The sequence below is a fragment of the Equus asinus genome, chromosome 9, assembly GCF_041296235.1.
Source record: "Equus asinus isolate D_3611 breed Donkey chromosome 9, EquAss-T2T_v2, whole genome shotgun sequence".
NCBI lineage: Eukaryota > Metazoa > Chordata > Mammalia > Perissodactyla > Equidae > Equus > Equus asinus.
In genome coordinates, this window is record NC_091798.1 from 92,162,762 (window position 1) to 92,188,631 (window position 25,870).

General features: G+C 37.3%; 1 protein-coding gene across 2 annotated transcripts in view; it reads right to left on the bottom strand.

Annotated features, from left to right (window-relative positions):
* Window positions 1-6,708: 6,708 nt before the first annotated feature.
* POLK (DNA polymerase kappa) overlaps window positions 6,709-25,870 on the bottom strand; it is a 65,098-nt gene continuing 45,936 nt past the window's right edge. For both annotated transcript variants that reach the window (XM_014830028.3, XM_070517928.1), the window contains 9 exons: window positions 22,395-22,631; window positions 21,089-21,213; window positions 19,581-19,747; window positions 17,521-17,553; window positions 14,668-14,764; window positions 12,076-12,247; window positions 9,445-10,374; window positions 8,824-8,866; window positions 6,709-8,610 (listed from right to left, as the gene is read on the bottom strand). In XM_014830028.3, coding sequence (XP_014685514.2) covers window positions 8,526-8,610; window positions 8,824-8,866; window positions 9,445-10,374; window positions 12,076-12,247; window positions 14,668-14,764; window positions 17,521-17,553; window positions 19,581-19,747; window positions 21,089-21,213; window positions 22,395-22,631 — 1,889 coding nt within the window. In that variant the 3' untranslated portion in view covers window positions 6,709-8,525. The remainder of the gene's footprint in view (window positions 8,611-8,823; window positions 8,867-9,444; window positions 10,375-12,075; window positions 12,248-14,667; window positions 14,765-17,520; window positions 17,554-19,580; window positions 19,748-21,088; window positions 21,214-22,394; window positions 22,632-25,870) is intronic.

A 25,870-nucleotide genomic window follows, 5' to 3' on the forward strand; every position in this document is an offset into this window, starting at 1 on the left:
ATGTTCTGCTTCCACGGCCTGGCGTTCACCCGTTCGGATCCCGGGTGCGCACATGGCACCGCTTGGCACGCCATACTGTGGTAGGCGTCCCACATATAAAGTGGAGGAAGACGGGCACGGATGTTAGCTCAGGGCCAGTCTTCCTCAGCAAAAAGAGGAGGATTGGCAGGAGTTAGCTGAGGGCTAGTCTTCCTCAAAAAAATAGATAAATAAAACCATGGCATATCTCACAGCTGTGGATGGTTTCAGAGGTGAAATTGGAAACTTAGCATATTCTAGGAGTGAAAAAAAAAATTGAGCCCTCATAAAACAGAGCTAGACTAGACCCCAGGACTGACCCACCATGTGTGTATGTGTGTGCATGTGTGTGTGTGTATACACAAGGACATGAGTAATATTAGGAAAGCCTTGCCCATAAAAATGCACAAGACGGTTTAGAGAAGGCAAAGAAACTGGTGAAAGCTGAGAACTGAACTGGAAGGCCAGAGATTACACAACTGATGAGGACTTGACAGATGGAATGGGAAGAAGTGGATGTTTCCGAGGCCCTACGGTATGAGCTTGGCAGAGGGGTGTATGCGTACACATAGAAAGGATGTATATCGGGGTAGATGTAGATGGATGTCTGAGTTTGAAATCACAGCAAACTTAGAAGACTGAGGTTAGAAGGAAACGGTTAACAGTTTGCCTCCGAATTCTCTTCTGTCTCCTGAGCCTTCTGTAGACAGAGCGACAGTTAGAAAATAAGGCACTCATAAATTACCTCACACTTGTAAGGGGAACAGGTCAATATTATAGTTTCCTTAATAAATGGAATCATGTTTCCAATACTCACCATAATATCATCTGAGATTTTCTTGCACAACTGTTAATCCTGAGCTGGAAACTAAACAATTTGTTTGTGTTACAAAGCAAAAGTGATTATCTCTTAATTATACAATGTAAGAACAGTTTTTGCTCCAGGGAACTAAACACTTCCTCTCTGGGAAGTTCACTAAAGTCGTACCAGCACCACGTAAGTGACTGCTTTCCAGAATGGAACATTACTAAAAAAAAATCAGCACCAGGTATGGTTTTCAAAATGGAATATTTCCTCCAAAAAGTATTTTTTTAGCCCTTGGTTAAGAGTTGTATTTTGAACCTTCTTCCAAATGCTTCCAAGGCACCCCCAAAGGACATAGTAATAAAACATTTATAAAGCAAGCCATTATCCTCTAAGGGAAAGAAATGCAATTCCCTTTTTCTGGAAGGCCCATCACCTAGGGCCCAGCTTGAGGGCAGCTACCTACATCAGCCACCACCCCATCTTCCCAGGGAAAAATAGTAAGTAACAGATACCACTCTGTGGGTACATGGTATTTATTCATTTGTGCATCAAGAAATGGTTGTTAACACCTACTCAGAGCCAGGCCATGTACTCCATACTTGGAATTCAGAGATCAGTGAAAGCGAGACCACAGCAAGGATGTTTCAGGGTCTTCACAGAGAAATGGGAGCACCAAGGAGTGAGTGATGAGCTTTTCCAGAGGGCAGAGACCCTTTCATAGAGGTGGGCCTTGGGCTGAGTTAAAGATGAGTGTTGTATATGGTGAGAGAGGGCAAGAGGACTTCAGGAAGCACATTCTGGGCAAATGGAACAACTGAGCACAACACCAGATGGGAGAAACAGCTTGGTCTATTCAGGAGACTACAAGCTGGGCAATGTGACTTGATTGGCCTTGAATGCCAAGCCAGTGTTCGGCCTGCGTCATGAACAGCGACGTGCAGAGCTAGCTGGTAGGGGCTCGCAAGAGCCGATTGTTAAATTTTCAGGAATTTTGAGAACTGGTCGATAGCAGGTGTGCAGCTTAAAATCTGTCATGGTATTTACACCACAGAAATCATCATATGCTGAAAATCAGCTCCTCTTCTCACCCCCCGCCCCCCCAGCTGATCCTGGAGAGAGTTGAGAGTTTCTGAAATCTTTTTTTGTTTTATTTCTAACATAAGAGTGACATTGTGAAGACACTGTTTATGACTAATCTGCAGAAAATGGGCAAAACAGTTGAGAGCAGGGAAAGCCGAGAAATCAGTTGGAAGGTCAGAGTTTAGGCAACTGATAAGGGCTTGACAATAGGAATGGAAAGAAATCAGTGTTTTCAAGGGCAGACAGAATTCGTTACCAGATATGAGGCTGGCAGAGGCAGAGGTGGAAAGGAGGGAGAAGGATCAGTTAAAAGGTAATAGCATTTAAAGACATTTTTAGATGAAGGCAGTGCAAGTTACTTCCTATTAATTGCTAATTCTCTCGTGCCTTTCCTTTCTGACCTTCTTAGTCTCTGCCCATTGCCTAAGTTTTCTCAGCAGAGTTCCTTCTTCAGCTCTGAGACATGGCTTCCGTTACCCATGTTAATGCTGAAACTTCTCTCTTAGTCTTCGAGTCACTTCTTCAGTGTGCAATTGAGTATGTAAATATCGCCATTTCCACACTAACTTTACAATTAAAGCATTATGATGGAATGGCTTGCATTTCTAAATACTTCTTATAATGCTGCTTTTCCTATTTTCCTCAATCCTAAGATTGCGGTAAGATGTACAGTCCTATATTACAGGGACGATGTAAAGACTGATATTACAAAAGAATCTTTGAACTCCACTGAAGAGAGGATTCACACATGCAAACAATTATTAGGCCTACTTATAACATGATATTTGTGGTTATTATACACTAATAATAATATATTTCAAAAGGACGGGCCACCCTCATCTGAAATTCCCTAAACATTTTATAGATATGAAATTTTTCTGCAAAGCATTTTACGAATGAGGCATAAGGAAGTTCCCTGAGTAATCTTTATCTTTTTTATACTTTATTCCAATATGCGTGACATTTATTTTTTAAATGTGCAGTAGAAGGTTAACTCAGCAGGCTCAGGTTGCTCAAGCCCTGTGCATTCCTGAGAAAGGCCTGTCTTCACGAGGAATGGCCCTTGACTGGCTCCGAGGAGACAGCCTCTGAGCTCTCAGAAGGTCCTGCCAAGAGTGATTTAGTGTGCCGAGGCCTGGGGCCACACTGCATTAGACTGACAGAGTTTATGCTGACAACGTGCCTTACGCTGTTTCCATATGCTTGAGGCCCAGGGTCTTGAGGTATCATTTAGATCTCTGGAGAGCTGGAGACTGAGTAGCTGAGGTCGCCTGGGCACTGCATGCCTACACGCAGGAAAAACCCTGGGCCCCAAAAGCTGGGTGAGCACCCCCAGTTGGCAACACTTCGCCTGTGTTGTGCCTGGTCTCTCCTGGGCTTTGCCTATCTGCCTTTTCCCTTTGCTGATTTTAATTTATATCCTTTCACTGTAACAAACCGTAACCATGAGCAAAACAGCTTTTCTAAGTTCTACAAGACCTTCTAGTGACTTATCTGGCCTGAGGGTAGTTCTTGGGGACTCCTGACACAGGGAGGTAGACAGCAAGTTTTATTTTGTCTCTATGGATAACCAATCGTGCAAGCACCATTTAAAGTCAATAATTTTGTACTGAGTTGTCTAAAGTGTCCATGCCCATGACAATACCACTCTTAATATGCTGTACTAATTACTATAGCTTTATATTACATTTGATATGTAATAGGACTTGACCTTCCACCTTCTTATTCTGGGGCCTCTGCTCTTCCATATAAAATTCAGAATCTACTTAATAACTTCCAAGAAAAACCATGAGGGGTTTTGTTTTGAATTTTACTGAGAATAATGTAGGAAGAATAGTTTTGTTAACTGTTTTTCCTGTTCATGAATAGGGTTACTCTTTTCATTTACTCAGATGTCCTGTTTGTCTTTCAATAATATTTTTAGTTCCCAAGTTCTTGCACATTTTTTTGGTAGATTTAGGTATCCCCTACTCTGCTTTAGGTACCTTGTAGATAGTTGTCCTAAGAGATTATTTTGATTACATTTTCTAATGGGTTATTACTGTGGTATAGGAACGCTATGGATTTTTTATATGCATCTTGTAGGCATAACCTTATTGAACTCTTTGACTAAATGGAGATTTTTAAAAATGTAGACAAGTACACCCTCTGACAATAAAATTTTATTTTTCTTTGTTTCCAGTTTTTATTCATCTTCTTTCTTTTATTGAATTGCTAGCATCTCCAGCAAAATAATAGAGGGTACCTTTGTGTCATTCCTAAGGAATGCCTCTAACATTGCACCATTAAATGTGGTAATTTTGTAATTTTTGACAGGCATTTTTTATGGGTTAGTCAGAATTACTAACAAAACCTGAGTTTGTTTGGGAGTAGCACTGTGCCCAGCTAAAAACTACATTTCCAGGTTCGCTTTAATAGGAAGTCATGTGACACATTTCTGGCCAATAAGACGTAAGTGGAAATTGTTACATGGGGCTTCTGGGAAAGCTCCTTCAAGTGGGACAGACCTGTTGCCCTGTTGTCCTTTCCACTTTCTCATCTTCCTGCTGGAACTCAAGGGTAAAGCTAGATGTGGAGGAGCCCATCTGTGACCATAAAGTGACCATGTGAGGCCAAGATATCAGACTTGGAACCCCTTCTTGAACCACTGAGCCAAAGCTAACCAATGAAATTCATGTTTCAAGAGAACGCTACAACTGATTTCTTTTTCTAAAAGACTCTGATTGGGGTCTTTGTAACTCACAGCTTCTGAATTCTGAACTGATACAAAAAGCAGGGTGCTGCAAGTAACAAAACTTAATATACAGAATTGGCTTAGTCTAGGAGGGAGTGGGGACACAGATGTCACAGGCTGGAACGCTGGTGACTTGTTTAGCAGTGACAAAATATTTGGTCAAATTGTCAACTGCTGCCCTTGGGAAAGCAGACCAAATGCTAACTGAGGCTGTGGCGTTAGGGGAAATGTTAGGAGAAAAACTCAAAATGTTGGCATAGGACGGCTTTCTTGTTGTGTTCGGCCAAGTCCCAGCAGGGAGAAATGTACTTTTTCTCTGTTGAAGCAAGTAGCCTTCAGAGATGGAAGAAAATATCGTCTTGCTAAGGAAAGCAGTTTTGCCATTTTTTCTTTTTACTTTTATTATGATACAGGTTACATACGAACAAGAGTGTAGAAAATATATATGTATGGCTTAAAGAATATTTTTAAAGTGAACATCCATGCGTTCACCACCCGTGACAAGTAATGGAACATTGCCAGCATCCCAGCCGCTCCATGTGCCACCCCACAATCACATTCCCCTACTTCCCCACAGAGGAAATCATTATTCTAACTTTGGGGACAGTAACATACTTGCTTTGCTTTATAATTTGACCTCATATGGATGTATCCTTGAAACAATATAGTTTAAATTATTTTGAACTTTATATAAATGGAATCATGCTGATGGCATCCTTATATGACTTGCTTCTTTTGCTCCACACTATGTTTGTGACATTCATCCACTTTCTGATTAGCTATTTCCATCATTTTCACCACTGTGTAGAATTCTATTGTTTGAATATACATGAATATACAATGGCAGAATTTAACCATTCAACTATTGCCGAATATTTGGTTTATTTCCAATCTTTGCCTATTATAGTGCTGCTATGAGCATTCTTATACATGCTTCCTAGGGAACATGTTCAATAGTTTTCCCAAGGCATTACATTAGTTAGGATTCTAGCAAAAAAAAATTTGTAATTTGAGATGAGTTTAAGAAAGGGGCTATTTACAAAGGTCGGGTCAGGTGTGGGGAAACCCAGGATAGTGCAGCACCCAGGGCTAATAAGAGCAAGGCTCTGTGGCCACCCCTAGGCTGGAGGAGCAAGGGAAGGAACGCATCATCAGAACCTGGAGAGAGCAGAGTGCAGTATGAAAATGGCCACCCACAAGAAGCTGTGAGCTTTGGTCAAGGGACCTAACCAGCTTGTGATGATCCTACGAAAGGGTACATGAGGGAATAAATACCCAACTTCATCTTCTTTCCTTCCTCAAATCTCCTGCACTGGCTCCCCCATAGCTGTGACGCCTCGCCAGACATAAAGCAGGGTGCGGAAGGGTGAGGAGTGGATCTGGAGGGCAAATGGAAGATACCCAGCAGACGCGTAGACTCGGGGGTGCAGTGTTTGGGTTGCTGAGTGTAGGCAACTTCAAACTCAGGAGAGAAGGGCAAACTGTTTTCCAAAGTGATTGTTTTCAAAGTAAGAGTTCATTCACATTGCTCCACACCAACACAAAAACTTACTATCATTGGCCCCTTTCGTGTTTGTGAGTCTGGTAGGGATGTAATAAAACCTCTTTGTGTTTTACTGCTCATTTCATTGTTACTAAGTGGCTGAGAATGTTTTCAGATGCTTGGCCACTTGGATTTCTTTTTAAGTGAAGTGACGTATAAAGTCTTTTGTCCAAATTTCTATTGGCTGTCTATATTTTTCTTACTGATTCATAGGAGTCATTTATATATTCTGGACACTAGATTTTTGCCAGTTATATGTGTTGCAAATATGTTTTCCAAGGTGGTTCAGAATATTCTGACCTTCTAAGTAGGTAAGATTATAGGTTCTTATTCTTTGTAGTTTTGCTATATTTTCTAAAAATGCCCAAACGAAATTATAATAAAAAAGAAAATGAGTTGAATGTATTAGATAAAACAAATAGGAAAGTATGTGGAGAGAATTCTGGGCAAACACAGTAAGAGTGAAAGCACCAGACGTAGGAAAAGAGTAGAAAAGTAAGGAAACCATTTCTATTGGCAAAAATGTCAATTAAACATTTTCAATTTTATTTTAAATTATTAAATATTACTAAATAACATTCAATTAAATGAATCATCTAAATGAAAATAATTTAGTATTTATTCTAATGTCTCAAACACAATAAAAATAAACTTGAGGCAAGATAGAAAACAAATAATATGATGCTTTCTAATTTTCAATACATTAAATCAGTGCTCCATTGAATTTAATCGTGTACAGAATCTACAGAAGTAAATCACACAATGAAGAACCACAGCTGTACCTCTGTATTTGCCATCACACATAACATTAGGCATGAATTTGGCATGCTCATAAACAGTAAGCCTAATTTTAAACAATCAGATAATTTAAAGTCAAATTACCATTTGGCCAAAGACTGTGTGCAACCCTAATTTAGGCTGTTCCTAAAATATCATTTTCTTATAAATTCAGATACTGAGCTCTAAAATCTCAAACGTAGGAAAAGAGAAAACAAAAATATAAAAGAATAAAAGATGCAGTTCCTTAAAGGAGTAACAGAAAATGGCTTCCATCTTCATGTTTCAATTAAATAAGTGTTTTTTGATAAAAACTCTTATTGATAGCACAAAAGTATTTGGAGCAACTACTTAAGCTAACGTTATACTGCTAAGCTGTCTTCTTTCATGAATATTAATAAAAATATGATAGAAATATAACTAAGATAAATGAGATGTTTAATATACGTTACTCTTTTGAATTGCACATTTTCTCTAGAAGATTATAATAAAAATAAACTGAGTGTACAATTTATTGTTTTTTATTTTTTTGTGAGGAAGATTGGCCCTGAGCTAACATCTGTTGCCAATCCTCCTCTTTTTGCTTGAGGAAGATTGGCCCTGAGCTAACATCTGTGCCCATCTTCCTCTACTTTGTATGCGGGATGCCACCACAGCATGGCTTGATGAGTAATGTGCAGGTCCATGCCCGGGATGCAAACCCATGAACCCTGGACCACCAAAGTGACGGGCACGAACTTAACCACTATGCCACCAGGCTGGTCCCAATTTATCCTTTTTTATAGATTTGTGTAAAGTGCAAACAAAACTGCCAAGAAATGAAATACTGCCATTTAAAAGTCCTAGATAAGTACCTTGACTCTTAGACTAAATATTTTTTAGTGAACCAAGTGCTTATTCATAAGATAAAGAAACTTTAAATTAAAAAAGGTAAATGAATAATCATATTTTAGGCAAAATTCTTTTAACACAAAAAATAATACTACAATATTATTTTCCTGAACTTAAAACAACAAAACCACTGCTAGCTCTGCTACGCTAATATTCTTCATAGAACTTATGATAAATATTAATTATGAATGCTCATGAGGTATCTGAAGATACTAGGAGCTAAAATATAAATATACAAAGTTGTAGAAGGTACTAAGATCAAATATAGCAATTCAGTGCCGATGCAGTGGTTAAGCACTGAAAAATTCTTATGCTAAAACAGGTCTGCGTAAACCTCTGAGCCCTTATAAAGATGTTTTTATATTCGCTATAAAACATAATAGAGAAGGAAATCACTTTCTGATCCCATTCCTAATTTCTTGTTTAAAAATTATGTCTAACAGGACTGACATCCAATTGATGTACAATGGAAATAAAATTCTCATGCTTATCAAACAGATATATGGAAGTAAATTAGTATATACTCCATATTCATATAAAGGAAATGTCATTTGGGGAGGGATTATTGCACTTGCCTTTCACTAAATGAATCTGAAAACTTAAAATGAGGAAGAATAGATTCACTGATTATGACATAAGTTTCAATTAAGGATTAATGATAAAATGTTCAACATTCATTTAAAAAATACATCAAGGGTGTGTCTTGGATTGCTGGGTTTTACTTTCTTTGATGCTGAGTGCTTTGTCACCAACCCTGGCCTGGAATAAAAAAGAACACACAATTAAAATGCAGGAAGAGATTAAAAAATTCTTTTTGCAAATAATTGATTTAAAATTTTTATTTTATGATTTACAAAAGCAAATTTTAACATCTCCTAAAAATTAGACCTCAAAATTTGAGGTTTTATGAAAATCAGACCTGAAAATATGAGGTTCTATAGCCAGTTCTATGAAAATTCACATTAGCCATACCTTTTTGTTTTTGTTATAGTTTTCTGTACTCTTCCTGAGTTACCTTTAGAGAGAAGAAAAGTCAAGAAATTCTAAAATGAACAACATTGAAATAATTAAAAAGCTGTAAAAAGATTTAAAAAGTTAAAGCTGACTAATTAAAGACAAAAAAACTTCCTTAGTGCCACACAGTTCATATTTATACATAGCAGAAACTAACTTTATACATAATTTCTTTGTAATCTACTTGTTTTATTAGTATTACATTTAATTTTATTTTTGAAGTTGCGCTAGAGTCAGGACGACTAAAGAAAACAAGTTAAAGAGCCTCTCTGGTTATGTAATTATAATTTACCACCGTGCCTTGGCAAATATTCTCTGAAGGAATTTCTTTTTTGATTAGATTGCCGAGCATCCTAAATGTCTGAGTTCATTCTGTGCTAAATCAAGCCCAAACCAAAGTTCTCCCAAATTGAAAATCTAACGGCTTCAGTTAGTTCTGACTTTGGAAAGTAACATTTTGCTAAATGGCAGCGTATACAAACTGTCCCTTTAATAGATGTGTTTCAGATTTAACAACAATCTCAATTTTAATAAAACATTTCTAGAAAATCAGGTACTTCAGAATGACTGCAAACTCACCGGTACTTTTGGTGCTTTCTTTGGGTTGGTTAACTGGATTAACTTCATCATTTCTCAGTTCCTGGATAATGCCTTTATTTAAACAAATATCCACATGCACATTGAACAGGGTAAGATCTGAAGTCTTTTGTTCCAGGTTACAAACAGGACAAACTAAAGCTTGGACGGGCTCTTGCCTTCTTAAGGACTCAACATCTTCATCTTCCAATGAAACAGTACAAGAATTCTGATGACAGTGTTCAACATTAAACAGTTTGCTTGGAAGACTGGAACATTCCTCTTTGCTGCGTTTATTACTTAAGGCATCTACACCTTCTGCTTTAGCTGGGTTATCTATGGTCTCTACCAACTCTACACAATCTCCTGAAGTGGTTTCTATATTCTTCTGACGGGCTTTGTAATCCTGCTTCTCACAGAGTGAAAAAGAAGGATGTACATTCTCTTTCTTGTTAACTTCTGTAGAGGACGCATGTGAACATGAGGACATTTCAGAGTTCTCACTGATTGAAGGTGCATCAAGACACGCATCTACATGTTTATTAAAGGCTTCCAGACTGACGCTTCCCTGCTCCCTAAAGCAAACAGGACAGGTAAATATCTGACATTTATCTGAATTCTCTGATGTTTCTAAATTCTCACTCATCTTCTGCTTTAAAACTTGGAATGATTGTGATGTCTGTAAACTTTTTTGATCCACAGTTTCACATTTAAATGTGTCTTGGTGACTCCATTTCCTTTCTGATCGTTTTTTATCAAAGAAACTCTTCTTATGAGACATTTCTAGAGGTTTTAGAAACTGATCTTTCTCAGTTTTCTCTAGTCTACACCCAGTGGCTGATGGGGTTTGGTTTCCAGCCTGTAAGAAGCCAATAATGCTCCTCTGTTGGTGTTTCTTCTCTTCTTCATTGGGAAAACCAGATACTCGCACACCTAAATTAAACCAACCAAACCAATTAATCAGCTTCAAATTCAACAAAGCCAATTCACTTATAAAGCATAAAAACATTTTGCATTATACTATTGTGACATATAAAAAAGCTGTTTAGGGAAAAATAACAAGCAACACAGTATATTTTCTGAATTAAAGGATGCTTTTTCAAAGCTGGTATTTTGAGTGGAAATTTACTTTCCTTTATAAAACCAGGTACCATTAAACAGTATCTACTGGAGTTAGCATGATTATATAGGTCTTTCAATTAATATCTGACACATGACATCATCTGATACATGCTACAAATGATACCAATTAAGTAAGTGATTGGAGTCAATTACACAGACTCTTTAGCTCCTTATTTTTTCAACAGGCTTTATTTTTTTAGAGCAATTTTAGGTTCACAGCAAAATTGGGCAGAAAGTAAAGAGAGTTCCCATATACCCCTGTCCTGACCCGTGCAGCCTCCTCCACTGTGGACATCCTGAACCAGAGTGGTACACTGGTTACAACCAAAGAACCTATGCTGACACAACATTATCACTCAAAGCCCATAGTTTACATTAAGGTTCACTCTTGGTGTTGTATGTTTTACGGGTTTTGACAAATGTATAATGACATGTATCCACCATTATAGCACTATAGAGAATAGTTAACGGCCCTAAAAATCCTCCTTGCTCTGCCTATTCATCCCTCCTTCCCCTCAACTCTTGATAACCACTCATCTTTTCAGTGTCCCCATAGTTCTAGCTTTTCCAGAATGTCAAAAATGTGGGAATCATACAGTATGTAGCCTCCTCAGATTGACTTCTTTCACTTAGTAATACGCATTTAAGGTTCCTCCATGTCTTCTCATGGCTTGATAGCTCACTTCTTTGACCTGCTGAATAACATTCCATTGTCTGGATGTACCGCAGTTTCCATTCACCTTCCACTGAAGGACATCTTGGTTGCTTCCAAGTTTCGGCAATTATGGATAAAGCTGCTATTAACATCTGCTCTTTAGCTCTTTTAGTTAACATATTTTATTTAATTGATTTCAGTGTGTGCTATCTTTCACATATGAAAGTAGGGCTAATGATCCACCTTTAGTAGTAAAGCTGACACTTGGAGTGCTGATCACAAACATTCTCACCCAGTGGTTTGTTTGCTTTTTTTTACCTTGTAGTGGCTAGAGACGTGGTTTTATAGCACCACAATCCATTTTTTTGTAATTCTGAAATCCAAAAAGCTCTCAAAATTGTAAGTGATAAATGGTTATTGATGACTGAATTGATGTGAGGCTATTTACAGTCTTTACAACTCAGTGTGAATATTTTTTGTTTCGCTGCAGAAATATTAATGTGTTTGATCATGAAGTGCTGCCTCAGATCTCAAAGGAATGTTATATAATATACTCAATAATATGCACTGAACTTGCTTTCTAAAATCTGAGAAGTTTTAAATTTTGAAACATCTAGCCCCAAAGATTTCAGTAAGCAGTAAGGAAAAGAACAACTTTAGTTGGTTCTTACTGGAATTAAACTAATGATCATGGCTTCACAGGCATCGGGTTCTAAGAATTAAGAAAAATGGCAGCAGCATAAGTACAACTTCCTAAACAGGTTTAAGAAGTAAAATGGAGGCGAGAATATTTCCAAAGTTGATTCTTTGGGAAAGTCTAGCAGATTTAAGGAAAAACAAGAAAAGAAAAGTCATACCCATAAGTCTTAATCTCAAGGGATGTGGAAAATCAGCATCAATTTCTGTTCTGAGTAGTTCTTTAGCAATAGCAAATATTTCTTCTGCAGTAGAAATAACTGATGAAACTGTAGATGCACGAGTTTTCACTTCAAAATTCACATTCTTCAGCTTAATGGTGACAGTCCTACCCTATGACAAACAGGATACATTATTATATATGGCTTTCCAACTTCTAGAAAGAAGTTATTTTACAGGTTAGAAAAATTCAGAAAGGTCTCTTATGTACGTATAATATGGAACTGAAATCAATTATTTATAAAACATGGTAATGAAAATGGTCATAAAAGTAATTGAAATCTGGAAGTAATCTAAAAATCCCATTCTAGCCAATAATTATTACTCCCTCCCCAAGTGAATTCTTATAAAAGACCTTTATATAAAGGGCGAAGTTAACTGACCATTTTTCATTTTACCAAATTTTTTTTAGAGGTTAATTTGGTACCTAAAAAGGAAGGAAAAAAGTGTTTGTAAAGGGGCTTCACTGAAAAGTTCTTGTGGATAGCTCACACTTCCTGTGTGCCTACTATATGCCAGACACTATGTTAAACAATTTACATGTAAGAACTCCCTTTACAGTAACTGTTTAATGGGTACAGAGTTTCAATTTGGGATAATGGAAAAGTTCTGGAGATCCATAGTGGTCATGGTTGCACAATATGAATGCACTTAATGCCACTGAAATGTACACTTAAGAATGGTTAAAATGGTAAATTTTATGCTATGTATATTTCACTACCTCCTGGAGATCGTGAGAGTGGGTTAGACTTATTGAACCACTTCTAAAGAGCAGAGTATGGAAGAGGAAAACCAGTAACTTCACAGTGGAGAAGCCGGCGAACATGACCTTAGCACAGTGACGAAGGTCAACACCACCTGTGCCATCATCTGGCTGTCACACACCTTGACAGGATGTGGTGAGGGGGACACTTCACCTCTGTGGTATTCCTTCTAAAAACCCACGACCCTGGTCTAATCATAAGAAAACCATCAGAGAAACCCAGATTGGGAGACATTCTGCAGGATACCTGGCCAGTACTCCTCAAGACTTTAAAGGTCATAAAAAACAAGGAAATACTGAGAAACTATCACTGACTGGAGGAGACTAGGGAGACATGACACCAAACGCAATGTGGTTGCTGGGACTGAATGCTGGAACAGGAAGAGGACACTAACGGAAAACAGGTAAAATCCAAACAGTGACTGGAGTTTAGTCAACAGCAATATGCTAACGTCAGTTTCTTAGTTTTGACAAATGTACTATGATAACACGTCAATAATGAGGGAAACTGGGTATACTGGAACTCTCTAGATTACCTTTATAATTTTTCTGTAAGTCTAAAAAAGTTGAAAAAAGTTTTAAAAAGGGGCCAGCCGGGTGGTGCAGTGGTTAAGTTCAGTGTGCTCTGCTTTGGCAGCCTGGGGTTCATAGGTTTGGATCCTGGGCACAGACCTACACTGCTCATCAAGCCATGCTGTGGTGGCGTCCCACATACAAAACAGAAGAAGATGGGCACAGATGTTAGCCCAGGGCCACTCTTCCTCAAACAAAAAGACGAAGATTGGCAACAGGTGTTAGCTCAGGGCCAATCTTCCTCACTAGAAAAAAAAATTTTTTTAAAGAACTCTCTTGCACTCGAGGTATAATGGAGAAGGATTATAAGAAAAATACTCATCAGATGTCTCATTCTTTGTTTTTTTTTTTTAATCATTATCCCCATTTTTTTTTTTTAAAGATTTTATTTTTCCTTTTTCTCCCCAAAGCCCCCTGGTATATAGTCGTATATTATTCGTTGTGGGTCCTTCTAGTTGTGGCATGTGGGACGCTGCCCCAGCGTGGTTTGATGAGCAGTGCCATGTCCACGCCGAGGATTCGAACCAATGAAACACTGGGCCGCCTGCAGCGGAGCGCGCAAACTTAACCACTTGGCCACGGGGCCAGCCCCAACTTTTTAATACTTTTGTAGTACACTTTGTAATAACTCCACCTCTGAGTGTGTTGGAAAAATACCAGATATGGATTATTGTGAGTGAAGATTATAAAATACAAAGTTCAAAGCCTTCCAGGTTTTGTTCTCAGTGTATTAAGCAACCTGGACTAGAGCCTTGAAACAAAAGGCCTGTTCTAGAAGGTCATTGTCTGCCTGAGAAAAACATTAAAGGATGATTGGAAAGGCATTTATAATAAGTAAATACAGTTCTAGGGAAATCTTCTCTTTGCTTTATTCTCATCAGAGAATAAAGCATTATAACTGATTTTGAACTTGAATATAACTGATTTTGAACTTATTCAAATGTACTCCTGAGGTAGCATAAACTCCTCTGGAATTATACTGGAGCCATTCCACCCACACAGTTGCTTCTTCACACAATGACCTCATCATAGGCCTCAGATATGGGTCAAAATTGAATTTACCTCTATTGGGGATGGGGATACTCTTTCCTGACACTTGCCAATTTGTATTCAAATGCAAAATCTAACTCTTGCTTTAAGATAGCATTTTATTATTAAGAATTTTAAAAGCTAAGAGCATCACATCAAAATAAAGTACCTTAAGTCCTTCTTTCTGCAGATCTTGAGCGAGTTCACCGCAAAGTTCTTGGCACAAACTGTACTGTTCTTCTGCTTTACTCATCTCACTGAATGTCCTAGAAAGAGAAGAATGATTTTGGTGCACAAATGAAACTATAATTCAGGATAATCTAAGAATGATATAAGGTGTTTAAATGCAGTACAGAATAATGTTTTCAGATGAACTACGATATAATTAAGTAAAAACATCTAAGATCTACCTAAATAATGGAAGATCATTTATAGTTAAACTGATTAGCAAATGCGTATACTCTCTCTACAGTATTTTTTAAAAAGATGATTAAAGTCACCAACACATAATGATTATGCCCCCAGAACTTACAACACATTAGGGTATATGTGTATACAGACTCTGCTGCGGAGGATTATTTTAAGAAAGTACAGATGAGAACATCGTTCCAATTACTGTACAGGTATTTGCCAGAAGAGGAATACCTTCAAGTAGACCTAAGCGGTTGGTTCATGGCACCTAGGTAGACTCGTCAAATAGACAACTGGCAATGGAGGGCTGGTAAGATTAAATGTAGAAACTTTGAATTCACTTGCACAAGAGTGTTGAAAGAAGTTGAGAGGTCACAGTAACACAAAAGAGGAAGATACGAAAGAGAGATCAGGGTAATGAGTAAGAAACCCTGAGCAAATGACTATTCAGTGAAGAATCCCCCTTCTAACTCTGGCCCAGATACCCAGTTCGCCTCCCTAGCGGCATCCAGTGTTGCCAGCTTCCTATTCATTTGAGTTCCTCCAGAATACTCTATGTATATATAATGAAACAAGCAAACACTTACCCTCATTTTTTATACAAACAGAATATAAGACACATTGTTTAGCACCTTGCTTTTCTTAATTCTTTTTTTTTGAGGAAGATTAGCCCTGAGCTAACTACTGTCAGTTCTCCTCTTTTTGCTGAGGAAGCCTGGCCCTGAGCTAACATCCATGCCCATCTTCCTCTACTTTATATGTGGGACACCTACCACAGCCTGGTATGCTAAGGGGTGCCATGTCCACACCTGGGATCTGAACCAGCAAACCCCGGGCCGCTGAGAAGCGGAATGTGTGCACTTAACCACTGTGCCACCGGGCCTGCAACCTCTTGAATTCATTCTTATAAGAGTTCCCTATGAGTAAATAATTTCCTCATTTTTATATGGCAGCATAATATTCTAACTTAAAGATGTAAGATCATTTAACCAATACTCTATTTGTGGATATTTATTTTCAATCCTTTGCTATCATAAAAAAATGCAATGAATAATCTTGTATACATGTAAAACGAGATGATTACATCTGTCGAATGAATTCCTAGAAAAAGAACTGTGGGATCAAAGTACCTGTGTATCTGTGATTTTGACAGTTATTGCCAAATTGCTTGCTCCCTGGGGTAGGCAAAATAATGGTCCCCAAGAACCTAGTACATTACACAGTAAAAGGAACTTTGCAAATATGTTTACGATGGGGAGATCATCCTGAATTATCCAGGTGGATTCAATGTAATCTCAAGGGTCCTTATAAGAGAAGGCACGAGTGTCAGAGTCAGAGAAAAATAAGATGCTGGGTTTGAAGATGGGGCCATGAGCCAAAGAAAGCAAACAGCCTCTAGAAGCTGTTGGTTGGGAAATGGATTCTCCCCTGGAGCCTCTAGAAGGAATGCAAGCTGCCAACACCTTAATCTGAGGATTTCTGACCTTCAGAACTAGAAGAGAATAAATTTTGTTATAGCACCAATGAAAAACTAGTATACCCCCTAGAGCTTTTTCATTCCCACAGTCTTGCCAATAGAGCATGTAGCATCTTTGCCAGCCTGATTGGTGAAAAAGGCTATCTCAGAGAACTTTTAATCTGTATTTCTTAAATTATAAAGAAGATCGGGAATATTTTCCATGTTTTAAGAGCTATTTGTACTTCCTTTTCTGTTAACTAATTAAACCTTTGTTCATTTTTCTATTGGTTTGCTGGCCTTTTCTAAAGAAGTATTAATATTAGTTAATATTAATATTCTTGTACAGTATGTTCTCAATAACAAAAGACAAAATGGAAGAAAAATCCATCAAATAGGACAATATTGTCTCACTTTGGGATGCTTTTTCCCCTTCTTTTCCTTTGATTGCTTTTTAATCACAGTCTACAATAGCAAATTTATCAGTCATTTACTGAGTGTGTTGCCTTGTAAAAGTCATTCCGCTTCTCCAATCACAAATAATCTATGTGAAAAGTAAACACAACCTCATCCTATGTGAGTGGTTCTTAAATGTCTCGTGGAACTCCAGTGCTTTGAGGAGATAATTGAGGGACTCTCCAAACAACGACATAGTTCCCAACAATAAGCTTCCATCAAGAGTTCATCTGACTTCCCAACAAGACTGTAAACCACTGAACTAGGTCCCCTCGAAGCTCCCTTTCATCAATATCTTACTATTTGATGCCTATGCTCGCTCATTCACCAACATTTGAAGAGTTTCAGGAGGAATTTCCATTGTCACTTCTTAAATTTCCCAAATAACTATTCAATATAATTTTTCTTATAAACAAGGCTAGAAATTAGGATTTGGAATCCTAAAATGCTTGGTTTTCACTGAATAGGAATAAAACCAACATTTAAAAAAATAACTGCAGTTAAATTTTTTCCCCTTGAGAGCACAGCAAGCAAAGACAATAAAGCATTGTACTGGGATATTTACTTTGGGAGCGTCAAGTGCTGAAAATTGTTACTTGGTTTGCAAACAGATTTTTTTATTTCAGTGATCTTTTACTAAAAGTTAAAATTAGTTAAAAATAACATGAATTATGAACAATTAATAATAACAAACATTACCTTTCAACGCTCCTGCTTTTCCTCTCTCCATCTCTTAAAATGAAAAAAAAAAGTTTTTATGTGCTTTCTCAATGCAGACTGAGTTCCTTTTAGTCAACCAAGAGGACTTAACATATCAATTACCTTATAGAGAGCTCAATCATGTTTTTGATTAAAATTCATACATCCTAAAAAACAGTGATTTTTTAAAAAATCTAAAACTAAAACTATCACCAAAGAATGTAGATAGATAAGATGCTAATATGATTACACAAGTGATGAATCAAGCCTATATCTATTGAAAAGAACAATTGTGAAAACAGGCTGATACTATAAATTGCTTCTGTTAAAAGCCTGAATATCCAAAACCACAACTTATAAAAACCAGTAGGAGGTGGTAGCATATTGGCTTGCAGTTTTAGGATATAAGTTAATTTTGAATAACTTAATATTAATTATCTAGTTTTTGGCCTAGCACATTAACTTTGCTCTCCCATAGCCTATTCATTATTCATATATACCAACCTAAAGAATCATCTAGTTTGGTTGGATTCTAGTTGCTCTGATAGGAGTAGCTCAAACCAGAAAGCTGAAACAACATGTAGATTATTCATTTTCCAAATATTTACTGAACCTACTATGAATCAAGCACTGTTCTAGGCGTTGGGGATATTGTAATGAACAAAACAGACCAAGTGTCTGCCCTTAAGAAACTTATATGTAAGTGGAGGGAGACAAACAACAAATATGGAAGTAAATAAGGAATATGTTAGAAGTACTACAGATTAAAAAATAAAGCAGAGTAGGGGAATAGAGAATGTCGATAGAAGGGAAGGCAGGTTCGCTATTTTACATTATTATAAATTACCTATGAATTTCACTGAACAGCATTACCTGCATCCCTAAATACCAAAGGTTAATATGTGCCATGTTATACCAAGAACTGTATTGTTTTCAAGCACTATGGAAATAAAGAGAGGGTAATTCTTGGCTTAAAGAAGAAGGTTTTATTTCCCATTATCTTCAAATACTAGATTATTTATAGTACTGTGATGTCTTTCTCTTATCTTTCACTATATCCACTCAAGAACAAAGTCAGCTAACAGTGGACTCAAAAGAATGAGGAGCATGGAGAGATGAGAAAAGCAATCCACAGACCCTGCAATCTTTATAAGATTTAGCAGGTTTGACTGGTTAATCAAACTTATTTTTATGCTTCCTCAGTTTTCCTTTAGTGTAAGTATAAGATTATAAAGGAGTTATTTTGAGGGCAGGCTGACAGGATGATGACAAAATTATAAAAATAGTGCCCAGCATCAATTTCCACGATTCCCATTTTTTTTACTCTCTTCTTTTCGTCCACCCCCAAGAGCGTACCCTCCTAGCTCTAGGATACCTCTTCTCAGACCTAGATGCAAGAGAGCCGGGGTCTCTCCGCCAGCTTTTCCTCTTCTCCTCGGCCTCTGCAGGGCTGCCCTGAGGCCTCTGCCTCGGGTGACTGCTGCTAACCCCTACCCTTGCCCCCAGGTCATTTTCTGTGCCCTCGCTCTCCTTACTTTCTGTCTCCCACAGTACTCTGTAAATGCCACCAGGGCAGGACTTTCTCCTGTTTACTGCTGTAATCCCCAGTGCCTAGAACACTGCCTAACACCAAGAAAGTACTCAGCATTGAATGAATGAATCATTTACAAAACTGGAAAAGAAAAGAAATATAGTTAGTTCGTGAAGGCTTTCAAAGAACCATACATCTTAAAGGGTGAATTCTGGAATATGAGCCATCTTTCTTTGCTCAACAATCTGACCGCCAGTACTTTTACACCCTGAACAAAACACAAGGCAGGTATAGAAAAGAAAGCACCCACCATTCCTCTTGTCCATCTATCCAACTGCTGTAGCCAGCAACCCAGGAGCGATTCTTTATTCCTCTTTCCCTCTCCTCCCACATCCAATCTTTTCATTCTAATTCAAAAATTATACTCTGACTTGCACTAGCTTATAAGAATTTTAAAACATGTTATCCTTATAGCCTCCATCCCAATGCTTAAAACTGAAAGAGAAAGCAGGACCACACATATAGATACCTTGCCAGGTGTGTTGAACCGAGACCCATGGAAATGTGAAGGAACTGATGCCAAGATGTTTCAGAGAAAAGGAGAGAAAGTAATGCCCTCTGTTGGTAGAGTTCTGTACATGTAATAATTCCAAGGGCCTTTAACATTTTCTCTGTAACTTTGCCTATTCCAGAAACCTAGAAAAGAATCAATATTTATCATTAACACATTTTTAAATTAAGGTAAGAACTGAGATTATAATCTCATTATACCTTTTATAACTAATAAGAGGCATGAATAATGTGACTAGCTTCATAAGTCATGCAAAAAACCTCTTTAATTACTTTTTGGCTACATTTCCTAAACTAGTATTCCATGGACATTTAAAATTTAAAATTCCGGGGCCGGCCCGGTGGCGCAGCAGTTAAGTTCGCACGTTCCGCTTCTCGGCGGCCCGGGGTTCGCTGGTTCAGATCCCGGGTGTGGACATGGCACCACATGGCACGCCATGCTGTGGTAGGCATCCCACATATAAAGTAGAGGAAGATGGGCACGGATGTTAGCTCAGGGCCAGGCTTCCTCAGCCACAAGAGGAGGACTGGCAGTAGTTAGCTGAGGGCTAATCTTCCTCAAAAAAAAATAAAATAAAAGATTAGCAACAGTTGTTGGTTCAGGTACCAATCTTAAAATGCACTTTTTATTGCAAGACTTCTGAATTTTTAAGATATTAACATTGTTGTCACCCAAGGATGGTAAATTCCAAAGTTATTTGACTACAGAAACTTTTTATGGAACATCCATTCATACCTTGAAAAACATACTGGAAAACACTGCTTTATGGCTACACCTTACATATACTAAACAATTCGGTAATCATTATATATTATATGCTTTGACATAGCCTTTCTTCTGAGCATAGGAAAATGCTTTCTTTAAATTCACTCATATACATTACGTTGAGTGAGAAAAGCAAGCCCTAGAACATCAAATAGTATAATACAGTGCAATTATTGTAAAAAAAAAAAAAAAAGCATATATATGTAGAAAAATCTAGAAGCTTTAAAAAATAATAAAATATACCCTTTCTATAACTGCTGAGGAATCATTTTACCATTTGAAAGATACAGTATTTTGGTTTATTTTTGTCAAAAACAATTAAAATTCTAAATCTTTTTTAAGTATTATACCTATTAATCTGGTAGCAATCTGGACTTCAGAACTAAGATAGCATATTAAGTTACAGAGGAAAGGACTCTTACAAGAATTCTTTTTATTTCTCTTCTTGGCAGGAGTACACTTAAAAGTCTGTTATCTATGACTTTCTTAAAACTTTTCAACAAACAAGCTTCCTAAGCCTCACTTTTAGGGTTTCATAGAAAGATTTCTTCCAAGTCCAATTCAATCACCCATTACAGTTCTTGCTTATTAACCACCGTTTTACAACTTTTCAGCAAAGAATGATTACTATCGTCCCAACACCATCTCTTCAGAACTCAGGGTCTATATAAACAGATGAGAAATGACATATAAGATCTCACCTTTCTGATGGGTAGGTCCTTGATGAAGTCCATCACAGCCTGTCTGTCGGGCAGAATTTGGTACTGTCCATTTGGTTTATTCTTATCACTGCATACTTTTGCTAACATTGTATTTGGAGCAATGCCTTAAAAGAAGAACACTCTGATGACTCCAAGAAGTTGATATGATGATTTTTAAGTGTGTGATGTCAACACAGAAAAAAAAATAACGTTCAGTGCAAAAGAATCTGAAGTAATGTGGAATGCTACTTTAAAAATAACACTTGATTACTATCTGTCTCCCCAGGGCTTGCTATGGTTTTAGGAGAAGGAATTGTATTAGTTATTGTGGCAGCAGAAATGAGGAATATTTAAATCTCCATAGTATTTTAAAGTCTAGGAGTAATTTCTGAGTTTAAGTGATATTATTTGTTTACCTACTATCTTTAGCATGAATACACAGCTGTCCTATAGAAAAGATCCAGAATATAACTTAGGATGGATACTTACTCTTTGAAAAGGTCTTTTGCACAGATTATCCACATAAAAAAAACCCCCAAAGGTTCTGGGTTGTAGTGTTTTTTAAAACAATGATAATGAACTGTGTGCATCCTTCATATGTTACCCACAAAGCAGATTACTGCTTTTCAGAAAAGTGTTTTACAACAAGAGTCTGAATGATTAAAATAACTTGAAATAGTTATATTCAAATATGATCATTGAATTGTTCAGTTCAATTTTTATACACATCTTCCTAAAATTTATTACTGATTCTCATGCTTTGGTGTAGAAAGAAAAGACCAAGCTAATCATAACATGGCTTTTATCAGATAATTTAGGGTCCTCATGATGAACATCAGTTTCTACGCTGAGATACAGTGATACGCTCACGGGTTGGTGACATATGTAAAGATTTTCCCTGCAGCAGATGGTCCTAGATTGCCATGTTATTGGCTGGTGTTTCTTCTGTCTCCTACCTTGTGGCCAACTGGGGTCTCTCTTGCACTGCAATCCTGGATGGGGCTGAACTTTTCCACAGGAAAACTACTGAAGTATTATGTCCAAAACCAATTCAGACATTTTGTGCTTAAAAAAAGGATAGCTACATGAGATTTATGATAGTTTTTTCCTTGGGTTCATAGGCTTTTCTGCTTAATTCCAACTTACCTTTAGGTTCTAGGCATTCTGAATAGCCATTAGAAGTTGAATCAAAAACTGGTAAGTAAAATGTTACTGTATACTTTATAATGAGAAACTACTAATATTACACTTGAATTAGCCACTCTGAAATTATAATGATTGTAGCCAACAATATCCTTCTAAGTACCTGCACTGGCTGTCAGTGTTGTTTTCTGCTCGATTCTGAAACGAATTTCCTTTACCACTTCCTCGGCTGATGTTCCAAAAACAACTGAGTTCTGGAATTCTTGAGGATTATTTTGTTCTTCAGTGTTCACTTGGGAAGGATTTCCTGGGGGCTGCAAATCAGGAGGAGTATCTTCAAAAAGTAGTGGAGAGATGGATCGTTCACGCTCACCCAGTTTAACTTCCTTTCCTGGTTTATCTAAATTATAAACAGGAACAGTAATTCATCTCCATTTCAAGAAGTACATAATTCATAAATTAAGTTTCCCTACATTCTTTCTCAAGACAAAACAAATCTAGTTTAGTTTTGTTTCTAAGCAGCAAGATAAGAAATGCTATTTAGGGCCAGTCTGGTGGCATACTGGTTACATATGTGCACTCTGTTTCAGAGGCTCAGGGTTCACAGGTTCAGATCCCAGGTGCACTGCTCATCAAGCCATGCTGTGGCGGCCTCCCACATACAAAATAGAGGAAGACTGCCACAGATGTTAGCTCAGCAACAATCTTCCTCAAGAAAAAGGAGGAAGACTGGCAACAGATGTCAGCTCAGTAACAACCTTCTTCATGAAAAAAAAAAGAAAAAAAGAAAGAAAAAAAAGAAGACTTTAAAAAAATGTTATTTATATTTTGTAATTGTTTAACAAAGAAGACTACGTTTTTCTTAAAAGGAATATTATCCATTTCCATAGTATACATTTTAAAAGGAAATATCTTATGTAAACCACACTAATTTTTGTATCTAAATTAATTGAAACCCAGAACTGGGTTTAGATTCACATTACATTTTTCTTCAAAAAAAGAAATAAAAGCTTTTTTTCCCCTTTAGTCATCTCTGGGGGGAAAAAAGAACCTTCTTATATTAGAATTTAGGAATGAGGAAAAGGCATTAAGCAATCTAGAATAATTATGACTGAAAAATAAGTTTTGTTTTTAGAGGGGAAAAAAAATTTTCTTCATTCATGGAAGAAACTTTTCAGATATTAAAATACTCCAAATTTTCTTCTTTCAGGTGCTGATTTAAATTTTGACTTACTTGTTTATAAAGTATCACTTCACTAAGGGCATATTTGAAATAAATGTAAATTACTTCTGGAAGTTACACTTCTTTAAACATACAAACGGTTAAAGTCTCATCAGATTAACCATGACCCAAGTTCAAGGGAAAGAAGCCTTTATTATTATCAATAGGATGTAAACTAATATTATTATTAAGAAGTAAAGTAAAAATACCACTCTGGTTATTACCTCATTTTATTTGCATAAACGGACTGTAAAATACACTTAAATCTATACTGATACTAAAAATGTCCTCATAAACAAATCCATTAAAGATTTTTTTTTCTGGGCTTAATGGAGGAGAAATGCAGCTTAAATGTATTTATAACAACTAAGATTAACAACAGAGCTTTCTGATCCCATTTCATAATTTTATTACATATAAATGTTTTCCAAATTAAGATAAATGCAGAAGTAAAAATTAAATTTCTAGTTTCAAGACACATATGAATGCATATTACTTAAAAAATGAACTTGGCCTTTTAGGCAGGTTTTCTAAAGATACTATACAGGGGGCTGGCCTGGGGGCATAGTGGCTGGGTTCTCGCATTCCACTTCAGTGGCCCAGGGTTCGCAGGTTTGGATCCTGGGAGCAGACTTACACCACCCGCCAGCCATGCTGTGGCGGCGTCCCACATACAAGAAAATAGAGGAAGACTGACACAGATGTTAGCTCAGTGACAATCTTCCTCAAGCAAAAAGAGGAAGATGGGCCATAGATGTTAGTCCAGGACAAATCTTCTTCACCAAAAAAAAAGTAAATTAAATTAAATTTTTTAAAAATAATAATAATAAAAAAATATGGGGCCGGCCCTGTGGTTGAATTGTTAAGTTCGCACATTTGGCTTCAGTGGCCCAGGGTTTTGCCGGTTCGAATCCTGGGCGTGGACATGGCACTGCCCATCAGGCTATGCTGAGGCGGCATCCCATATAGCACAACCAGAAGGACCCACAATAAACAACTATGTACTGGGGGGCTTTGGGGAGAAGAAGAAGAAAGAAAAAGATTGGCAACAGATGTTAGCTCAGGTGCCAATCTTTAAAAAAATAATAAATAAATAAAAATAAAAATAAAGATAATATACATATGACAAACACCTCATTAGTTTCAAATTTTAAAGTATATAATATGAATTAAGTTACAGACAGATGTTTTCCAAATCTGAATTCCCAAGTCACATATGAAATAACCCTTATTTTCAAACTTACATTTACTGTTGTTTATGTTCTTCACTTCCTTTCATTTTCCATATTCTGGTTTTAAAATGCAAAGCAATTCAGGAGTGATTAAGACAATGGCACAGTTGAAATGATATCTACCTGGACCCCTTTTCCCCATCTGGATGGGTGGAAGTCAAGGTAAAGAGAGGTGCAGAAAACTGCAGAGCAAGTAAGGTACCTGTCACGTTCAGAAGCTCCTCCTACAGAGTGCCTTGTGTCAGGTTTATGGATCTCAGGCCCCTATCGCCCCACCCTCAGGGGAGCCACTGAGAGCAGAACACTGTACCAGGAATCGACGTTTGCTGCCTTCAGGTCCACTATTAGAGATGCCGCCGAACGGTGTAGTTACTTTTTCAATCTGTCTAGTTCTCTGTGAGGTCCAGCTATGTAACTAGCTGCTGAAGGGGTTCCTTACTTGCTTTCTGAAAGGAATATCTTTATAATCCCACAACTGAGGTGATTGGAGTACAAAACTAAGATTTCTTATAATCTGAAACACCAGAACTAGAACATCCCATCTGGATGCCTGCAAGTGCTAAAATGTGTAAGGTACTCCAGTCTCTCACCCTGCCTGCACTCACCATCCAGTCATATGGCAGAAGAGCCATAAAATAATAATTATCATTTTATTTGTATATAGACACAGTAGTTAGCAATAATTTTCCAAAGACTGCACCTTTTAGAAAAGGGGCAAACAGAAGAAAAAAGTCTTGGACTTTAGAGGAAGCTACCTCAATCATCTGCCATGGCTCCAGCTCACTGCTGGCAGCTCCCCACGGCACAATGTGGAATCAGAAATGCTGAAAGTCCAACCCACAAGGATTTATATATGAGAAAAAAAGTTAAACTACTTAAATTGCGTAAGAATGTGAAATACATGAAGAGGAAGGTACATAAATAAATGTTAAAAGCAATAGATATTAAAAAATATTTACATCCTCATAGTGAGTTTGGACATATTATAACAAATGTAGGGAATGACAACATTTACCTCAGTCCCAATGTAATTTTTAAAAAACACATTGTGAAAGTAATTATTACAGGAGGCCCTCAGGGGATGCTTTGACATAATCATTTAATGATCCCCCACCCCTTCTTTTGTCAAAAGTAAGGAACTAACAAAATGAGATTTTAAACAAAGTGACATCAGGCTTTGTGCGC